This window comes from Festucalex cinctus, chromosome 7 (genome assembly GCF_051991245.1).
Source record: "Festucalex cinctus isolate MCC-2025b chromosome 7, RoL_Fcin_1.0, whole genome shotgun sequence".
In the NCBI taxonomy this organism is placed as follows: domain Eukaryota; kingdom Metazoa; phylum Chordata; class Actinopteri; order Syngnathiformes; family Syngnathidae; genus Festucalex; species Festucalex cinctus.
Window position 1 is genome coordinate 2,934,426 of NC_135417.1, and position 9,978 is coordinate 2,944,403.

General features: G+C 37.3%; 1 protein-coding gene across 1 annotated transcript; it reads right to left on the reverse strand.

Annotated features, from left to right (window-relative positions):
- Window positions 1-314: 314 nt before the first annotated feature.
- On the reverse strand, window positions 315-9,276 carry ecm1b (extracellular matrix protein 1b). Its single transcript, XM_077526542.1, has 11 exons — window positions 9,030-9,276; window positions 7,227-7,283; window positions 6,764-6,832; window positions 6,505-6,546; window positions 6,388-6,420; window positions 4,858-5,132; window positions 4,155-4,360; window positions 3,049-3,301; window positions 2,559-2,752; window positions 2,328-2,415; window positions 315-923 (listed from the first exon to the last, which is right to left on the reverse strand). Exons 1-11 carry the CDS (start codon window positions 9,100-9,102, stop codon window positions 744-746), a joined length of 1,470 nt encoding a protein of 489 aa, XP_077382668.1. The 5' UTR covers window positions 9,103-9,276; the 3' UTR covers window positions 315-743.
- Between the last annotated feature and the right edge of the window lie 702 nt (window positions 9,277-9,978).

A 9,978-nucleotide genomic window follows, 5' to 3' on the forward strand; every position in this document is an offset into this window, starting at 1 on the left:
CGCCACCAGTGGACGGAAGTGGAAGTGGTCATAATAGTTGCTAGTGGAGAGTGTGTCTGCCTCACAGGCCCGAAGTTCTGGATTCGAATCTCGGCTACTTCACACATTTAAAAACATGCATGTTAGGCTCACTGAAGAATGTGAATTGCCAGTACATGTGAATGTGGATGTAAATGGTTGTCTATGACCAATATATTTTAACATGTTATATGTGCCTTTTCATGTTATTGTTTCTTGAAATCCCCAACAAAAGACACGTCAAATCTTGCTGGTGAATGATGAAACAAACAGAGTCAACGAAGAATCCAAAGCCATTTTAGAAAAAAAGAAAAAACAAAGCTTTATTAGACCTGTTTTAGATGTAAGATAGACAAGAAATCAATCTAAACAGAGAGAAAATCGATCTTGTGGCTGTAAAAGAAACAACAAAATGCATATTAATCCAAATATATATTTAGAGCAGCCTGTAAAAAATAGTGGTACATACAGTGACACACATAGACAACAATCTGGTTCAAAAAGTAAGCATTAAACAATTTAAAAATAGGTTTCTTTAGTAAGGCACTCAGGATAGAGATGATCTCACGACCTTGAGATATAAAGATACAAATAATACTGGCAGTAGATGAAGCACAAATTGGGTCCACGTGTTAAAAAGTGGCATTTGTGCAAGACAAGTACTTTTATATTCAGTGATCGTATGTCTCAGCTGCTGAAAGCGCGTCATTCTTCATGGTGGACTTTTAAAGGGGGCATCTTTTCTTCTTCTTCTGGTTGGAGACCTTGGTTGCCTTGGTGATGGCATCCATGACAAAGTTAGTGACGCACTTTGGCCGCTCCTGAGGAGCCATGCGGCAACAGCGGCGGGCAATAGGATGGGACGGCTTCCTTGACGTACACATGTTGACAGATGTTTCCTCAACCTATATACGATATACGAAAATAAGATTACAATTTGAAAATGTGGAGGTTTCTATTCTCTTAAAAGATATTTTCACCTAAAAAGTGATAGTGTTCCCCTGCTAGATACAGCTCATTGCTCCACTACGTCACAGATTTTTAAGCGATCAGTTTTTATGCGTTAGGCCGGTCCAAATTTAGAACTGCATGCCTTCAGTGTCGTACCATATTGTGCCCCAACATGGCAAGCAGCACTGAGGTTTATTGAAAGAGCTAAATATGTATAATAGCAAGAAGAAGCAGAGAAGCTGCCCAACTAAAATAATATATGGATGCCAATTGGTACGTGTATCGGCTCCATGCATATTATAGTAGCAGCTGTTTGAAAGCTCACAATGACCAAAACGTCAATGCTAATTTTTGTTAGCTCATTTATGACATTTCCAATTATATGTTAGCATTAAGCTAACAAACTTTTATTCCAAGATATTACGTTTCCTTTCCTATTTAATTCTATTTTGTTTCATGTGTCATTTTTAGAGTAAAAATTCAGCTGAGATTGACAAACAGCTTGAAGCAAGTACGCTTTGATTCTTATTTGGAGAACGGTGCAAGCAAGAGAGTGAGAACAGGTACTAAAATGGGCTACTTAGTGTGTTTTAACTCTTTTACTGCCACAAGTTATCCAAAAAGACAACCCCAGATTGCCAGACAATTTCGTGTATTTTCACTCATCAAGGCAAACAGAATATTGTGTCCTATGACTACATAAACATGGCAGATGCCATATGAAAGATTTGGTTCAATTCTCTCATTATATATATAAAAAAAGTATGATTCTACCTTAATCCGCTCTTTAGTAATCAACATTTGAAAATAGGTAGTTTGAGTGACACCAAAGAAAAAAATAAGGAAAGAAGCTTTTTGTGTAAAGATGCATTTTCTGCACAACAGTGATTTTGATACTAATATTTTTTGTTTAGTGATGCTCTGTGGGACAAACACTTTGATCATTCACATCCTTGAAAACGTTATCTTCCTAAGATCCTCCATGTTGTCATGACATTTGATCCCCGGGAGACAATTCTGCCACCTGCTGGCCATAGCTAGTGGGTGTTTTTTTTTTTTTTTTTTTTTGCCAACTCATTCATGAAACCAGAGCTGCTCAAGATGTTGTGCTGCCCATTGAAGGGGGGTTGGGATGGGCGGTGGGTGGGGGAGGGATAGTTTACGTTAATTAACGTTAATGGCGGTACTCATTGGGATTTCCGTTAACGTCGATTAACGTTAACGGCAGGGAAAGAGTTAATTAAGTCTGACTGTCATTAAATGCATGTAAGAAGGGGTAAAACTATTTCTATATTCTCTCTGTTTAAAGTACATTTTCAGGTATTGCAATTGGTTTATTGCATCATGAGACAACTCACCTTTTGGAGAAAGCAAGCCGTGTTGTCTTGTGGTGACCGGGCACAGCATTCGTTCAAAATGCTCTTGGCATGAAAGTCATTAGGCAACCTGAAAGGCAGTCAAATTACAGTAATGCTTCTACTTGCTAAGATAGCATTTTATCCAAAAAGCCTGTAACACTGTATTTTGGTAGTCTGAGCTCCACTTAGGATGCCTCACATATAGCGAGAGAAGAAAGGAAATGAACTTACACTTTCTTGATGATTTTGCGAGACTGGCAGATTTTAGGAGACAGTTCGTCCTGGGACAACGTCGCGTTGTAATCCGGGTCAGGAGACATGGACTGGAAACAGTCGATCCTATCATTGGCCGCGTCACCCAAACAACACTCGTAGTCAACCTTGCTACTCTTCTTACTACAAAATCTGCCGAGCGCTTCCCGCCACTGAAACACAAGCAGATAGTTACACTATAATTGGGAGCTTAAAAAAATCTTATATAATATTATCTAGCTAGATGGACTTTCCTAAAGTGATTATGCTGCTTACATGTGTTTTTCTCCTCGTTTCCACCAGCAGTTAAAAAAAAATGAATGTAGACTAATAATACATGTGAATTCTTTTTCTGCATATGGCCTGTGATTGACCGGTGACTAAAACCTCTACTTCATAAGTGACTCTGAACATGATAAGTGGTAGAAAAATCAAAATGAAATTAAAATGTTGAAGTCTGATGCGCTACCTTTTGCTCAGCACACACGAGCACATCCTGGTTCTTCTTGCAGCACTGTTTATAACCCTTCTCTATACGATTAATGATCTTGGCCTGATGAGCCAGCAGCTCGTAGCCGGTGCGTGGCAGGCACTTGACGCTGTACAGGGGGCGCTGTTTCTGGTTGCGGCATAGCGATTCCACGTTATACACGCTGGGTCGGCCTGGGGGGAAGTTGATTTCACTTTTCTGGGAACCAGACTGTTGTGGTCCACTGCTGTCGCTGTAATAGATAGCATGGTACAGTAATCAAAAAGTCTTAATAATTTAGTGGCACTGTAATTACAAGTATTGAAATTGGTGTTAATGATAGGTTGAGACTGACAACAACATTCAACATCATCAACAATACTTGTGCTGATTTTTTTTCCACCTCCATATCAAGGTTATCATAGTTAAAGAGAACTAATGAAATAACTAAAGCTCAAAATTACATTTTAGTTAAGGGAAAAAAATAAAATTAGTCTGCTTGTTAAAAATGACAACTAACTGAAACTACATTTTATGTTTATAATACTAACTAAAACAAAATAAGATTACAGCTAAAATGTCCTTCGTTTTCATCTTTGTCCATTAATTTCAGACATGAGCTTTCTGGGTTTATTTTAACTTTGTATTTATTTTGGTAATACTGTTTGGCCATACAGAAGAAGCAAAGTCGAACAGTCGTTTGGGAATTACACTTGTAATATGAACCAAACAAAAATAGAGCATTTTCAAATAAAATAAAAACTCATGAAAATAACAAAAATAAAGATTCCAAACATACAAATAACATTTAAGTGCTTTTACTTAAGTATTATTTCAAAGTATTTTTTAAATCAAGTTTTCAAAAATCTTATTCTTGTATGCTATTTTTAGTCATTTTAGTACGTGATTTTGTTTATTTACTTTGCTTTTAACTCTTTGTAACTGTTATTAGATGTAAACCAAATTGAGTTGTTTTTTACTCCTAGGTACTGCCTAAGTACTGGTAAACGCAAATTATTCACTGTATTTTACAGTAAAACAAACATCAAAACAAATGAGAAACTAATGAAAAATCCAAAGCCATTACGTATAATCCTGCTCCATACCTGGAACAAGTGTTTTTGTCAAAAGTGAAGACGAATGTAGCGGGAACCGGGACCACCGGTATAGGCTCGGTCGGCTCGTAGCGCGGATTGGGAGAATCGTTGTGGAAGCAGTCGAACCGCTGGCGGGCAGCCTTTCTGCAGCAGTGATAAAGTCGATCCTTGACGGATGAATCCTCCTCACAGAAGTTTTCCACAGACAGCTCCCACTAGACAGCAGAGGTCGTGTAAAACATATAATTGAAAGTCAGGATGTGCGCATAGTTGAGGTCACAAGTTGGGTGAAGGAAAGCAGCCGCACTGTTTGCAAAAGCGTGTAATTAAAAGCAGTGGTGAGAGGAAGATTGTTTGCCCTCTGGCTGCTTCACTACGGTGGGCATGCCAAGGCCTGTTTGCTGTGTCTGCGCGGGTGGCGGATAATAGGCTTATCAACACAAAACCTTTCAAATTGATTGAAAACATGCGAGTTTCATCAAGTCTACGCTACGAAGCCTTTTCCTTTTTTACGTGTAAAAATATGTTAAAAGAAGTGCGCTCACATGACGGGTTACTCGGAAATTGAAATAAAGGCCTCCCCCATCTCGAGTTGAGTAAACACCCCATGGTGGTAACAGCGGATATAAGATATCTGGTTTATTCATAACAATGCTTTGTTTTGGATCTGCCGAAGTGAAAGACAAAAAAAAAGACAGCTGTGAAGCCTCACCGCCTGCGTGGCGCAGCAAAGCGTGGCCTCCGTCCCCCACGTTTGGTTCCCTGCGCAGCACGCGCTCAACCACGACTCGGCATTATTGATGGCGCTCGCCCGCCGCCGCAGCTGGCCAAACCCTGAGCGGGGGAAGTAGGAGTTGGGGTAGCGAGGGCGAAGGTCTCCGTGGAGACAGATGGCTTGGAGATTGTCGGAGGTGGGTCGCCCGAGTGGAAACTGAACCGGATAGTCCAGCATGGGGATCTCCGAGCGGGATCCGACACTTGGACGACCTTTCGGAAAAGAATCAAAATCAGGTTACCCTTGACTTTAGCCACAGATAAAAGGGATATTTTACTTATTTAGTCATTTTTGGCAGTCAAACTTTAATATTTTTCCAATAATAAATTTGATATTTTCATTATTTTTCATGTTCAATTAGTACCTTTAAAAACATATTTTGCAACTTGTTGTCGACTGAAAATGACATCACAAGGGCTCAGGTAACCAATCACAGCTCAGCCTGTGAATGTCACATGACCAAACCTAGAAAACAGGTGAGCTGTGATTGTTTACCTAAGCCCTTGTGATGTCATTTTCAGTCGACAGCAAGTTGCAAAATGTGTTTTTAAAGGTACTAATTGTACGTGAAAAATAATGAAAGTATCAAATTAATTATAGACAAAATATTAACTTTGTATTGCTACAATGGGCTAAATAAGTGAAGTATCCCTTTAATTTTTTAAATTGGCAAGTGGACCTAGTAATTTATAGATAAAGTAAGACATTTAAGAAATTAATATTATTTCATTATTAACAATAAATCAGTTGACATTAGAATACTAGTTTCCATGATCACTTTAATAGGCTTGAATGATTTTGAAAAATAATCTCATTGCGATTTTTTTCCCCCGTCAATATTGCGATAGCAATTTAATGTGCATCATTTTTTGCAAGGTCTTCTTCCCATGTATTTTTTTTTTAACAAACACAAGTAATAAATTAATCTAATAACAATAAAAAAAAATACTGGATTTGCTATACTGTACATAGTATTTCATCGGCTTACGTTAAAAAAAGGCAAATGAACTGAATTAATATGAAAGTCAGTTTTAAACTTTAAACTTTTAATGATAATATTTATAATATAAATATTTTGAATTAAAATAAAAAAAATAATGCATATGTCAATTAGTTTGTTTTCAAAATATTTTCAGTTTAATTACGTAACATAATTCAACAATTTCATGAGACCATTGAATGATATTTAAAAACAAAACAAAAAAAAAGCACATTATTTTTATAAGTAAATTTCAGACAGTGCTGTCCCCCCCACTTCAATAAAAGATAGGAATGTAATAATTTTCAATTAAAGTTTTTATGAAGGCCACAATTTGACCCAGGACCAGCTTAAATTTGTTATTTTCTACGGTAACTTCTTAAAAATAAAAACCAAAAATCAGATGTTGACCAGCGTCCTGAAACAGACTGTATTGGACTTTAGAGGTTCTGTCGTAATCAAGACTGTTAAGATGTGAATACACATACGTCCTCTAGGTGAATAGGCTGCTGGTCTGGAGCCTGCAAAAAAGAAAAGCATTAATGGAAAAAAAATGTATTATTAAAATATTTCATCCAATATACAATACAGCATTGACATCCCACCTCTTCCTCTTGGAGTGTCCAATATTTCTGGCACGGCAAAGTCTATAAATACAAAAGAACATTATATGTAATAATAAAATCTGCAATAAATGCATAAACTGGATATTGCCCGATTTTTATATCGATATTTTTTTGTTTGTTTGTCAGACAAATAATTCATAAACTATTGCCACTCCATACTTTTCAATGGACCGTGTGCTATACACTGGAACCAACGACAAATAAAGGCAACAATTAGGGTGAAAAGACAAAATGGTACCTCTTGTATCAACCAGATCTGACAAGTCTGCCTCTTGCTGCATCACAAATGATTCCGGTAATTGGCTCTCTGGAAAGACAAATGTTTCTTTTATCTTCCAGGTGCAAAAAATAGTTAGCTGATGAACCAATTGAACTTTGATAAATACTTGGATAAAAGTGCAGCCAGAGGAGTATAGTTTCTGTTTTTGTTTTTTGAGTTGCGACAGAATCCTCATCCCTAAAATGTGCCATTATTCATGAAAGCAGCATGCTAACGAGAATACAAAAGGCAGAGGTGCTAACCACTACTCCACCATGCTGCCTAATAACAAAAAATGTGCAATGAAAGTGTCATCAATTGTGCCCAAAAGTCCCCAAATAGTTAAGCATAAGTATCGGCTCGTCAAAACTCCCATATGTCCCCTAATTGTCTTGACAAAGATTCTGAACTCGCATGTAAAATACAAACCCGCGCATCTTACCTTGCATGATGGCGCCAAGGTCAAAGGTGATCTCGCGCTGCTCCATGTTGCGCTCATCTGGAAAATTGGAATCACAAAGACAGAAAGAGAGAGCAAGAAAGAGAGCAAAAAGTCAGACAGTTATGCAACGCCAATGTTTTGTTTTGTTGTCAAAATATGACAGGGAGCCAGACGGCCAGGAAGTATTTAACTCTTTTTACGAAGCACCCTGTGACATTGTTGATTATAAAGAGAATGATTTTTTAAATTAATCCTAATATGGACGTACTGATTTATCATTGCTGTGACATTTTATCATTTATACTAACAAAAGACTACACAGCCATGTTTAAATTCTAGATATGTGAAAACAAGACAAAGATAAACAATTAAAAAAATCCACCATTAATGTGACTCTGTACAACTAAAGTCTATTTATTTTTGAGAAGTAAAATAAATAAATAAATAAATAAATAAATAAATAAATAAATAAATAACTCATAATTATGTGGTTGCACACGTGTGCACTACCTCTCACAACTGGGGGGATATGTTCAGAATTAACCAATAGCATTGGTCATGTTAAGGCTTCTTATTAACCCCACATAAAGTCCAGTTGTTCTGGCAGTCTTTTCCTGATATTTTTTTGGCCTTCTAGCAAGGACCTCTTATAGGCTACAACTCTTGCCCAGATAATAACATGCATACTAACGGACCAAGTTGACGCAATCCAATTTTCAGCTCCTAACGTCACGCCCCTTAAAGGCCCAATATGACACTTTCTGCCTGTCCCATTGTGCAGTAATTAAGCTTTATCAAACTAGCTTATGTTATCTTTTATTATGTTACAATACAGTGCTACATTTCTTTTCCAAAAACATTTTTTTTAAATGGTGTCGGAACGGCTAAATGACATTTCAAATCATTCTGATGGGCAAAATGTATTTGGTTTTCAATGAAATAAGCCCTACCAAGAAAAGCAATATTACACAAGTAACGTCGACACAACAAACATTTGTAATTGTCTGAAAATGCCACCAGATGGTGGCAAAGCACATTTTTTCTATTAGACAAAGCCATGGCCCGACTACATTAAGCTCCTCCCCTTACTTCAACATTGGTCCTTGCACTCATGATGCCAAAAGATGGCACCAAAACAATATTTTTATCTGCAGCATGCATGGCTTTGTAACAGATTTCATTTAAATTAATTTATTGAGGCACATATTAAAAATACTTATAAACAAATCAGTCAGGTATGAGATGCTGTAAATTGTTCGCTTTCACTTAATTAGGCTGAAAAGTCTTCATTTATTCAAAACAAGTACCTTTGTTTATGCTATTGAAGTGCAGTGGCAGTCAGACGTTAAAACAATTAAATACAGTACGATTCCACTAGATGGGAATGAACTTTTCGTGACATTTTTGTTTGGTGGTGAGTTGTAAAATATTTTGTAATGCAAAATAAGCGCCTTGGCTCAAACTAGGTTGGGAAACACTAGTTTATAGTACAGTACTGTATAGTGAATATAGTTTATTTATTTTACAATTGCTTTGCTATGTAAACACAAAAAAATAAACAGCAATAAATAAAATATATTATTAATATAACAAAAATAAAACAAAAATAAACATAACAAAAATAAAACGGAAAAAAAAGTAATATTAAGCTTCATCATGTACAAATTGAATACTACATTTACAGCAAAAGGGTTCAATGGCTAACCAAAATGGAGTCTGGTCATTATCCAGGAAGAAAACATAATCACACTCACCACCACCACCAAAAACAACAACAACTAGCTAATAGCACAAGTTGTTTACCATGGTCGGCCGAACCTAGCAGAACCAGGAGAGACCCAACAGCAGCGCGGAGTACAAGCCAAGACGAACCCATGTTCGCCAGTGTCGGTCCTGCTTGGAGGTGGTGAAGTCGAGTCAAGCGGGAGCAAGGAGAACGCAACCCGGCCAGGAAGCTCACTCGGCGGGGCAGCACGCGCACTCAAAACCCGGTTTGTGGTTCCACAGAAACCGCGGTCACATCCGTGTCTGTGCCCGGCCAGCACCACATGAGCCCTTTTATGCATGTTTTTTTTTTTTTTTTTTTTTTTTTGAGTGGTGGGGAGATGAGGCGGAGAGAAATGGGAGAGGGACGGTCACGGTGGGAGGGCTCAGGGCAGAAGTTTTTGAACATGACTCATCATAAGTGATCAAATCTTACACGGCTGCTGGTATGTAAACTACTTAAGTGGACTAAGTTGTTATCTGCGAGCAACATGCATTGACATGCCTCCTTCCTACTCAATTACAGTATTTTCTCACTTTGACAAACTAATTGAGTTCTCACTCCCAGTAATTAGTTTCTCATAAATTACAGTACTGCACTGTAGCATTAGGTCAAGAAGGTACAATATGGAAATTGGGACTACTGTATTTGCTAATAGAATATAAACACTGTACTTACCACTTGTTGTAATACTTGACGATGATTTAAAATTAAACTATAGTATGGAAATTGGGACTAATATGATAAGATTACTTTTTGATGACCCTTTTCCTGTTGTCCTTGTGCAAGGCACTGCAAAAGTGTACTTTGTAGTGCATACATACTGGTTTAATTGTCATTTTTCATTGGAATTTAATGTATTTGATCTTTACACAATATGATGATATTCCTGTGAGAGAAATTAAGGTAATTGAGTAAAAGCATGAGTATGACACGTTTAAATGCTCCTGTGGTGATTTTCTACTTTTAGTTATGTTTTTCCATTTC

What these genes read in the sequence shown, in the direction of transcription:
- ecm1b (XM_077526542.1), bottom strand. Translation starts at nt 9,102, where the DNA reads ATGGGTTCGTCTTGGCTTGTACTCCGCGCTGCTGTTGGGTCTCTCCTG. An exon ending in CCTTGGCGCCATCATGCAAG is followed by an intron (nt 6,833 to 7,226) that starts GTAAGATGCGCG and finishes TTGTCTTTCCAG; the next exon opens with AGAGCCAATTACCGGAATCA. An exon ending in GACAAAAACACTTGTTCCAG is followed by an intron (nt 3,302 to 4,154) that starts GTATGGAGCAGG and finishes TATCTATTACAG; the next exon opens with CGACAGCAGTGGACCACAAC.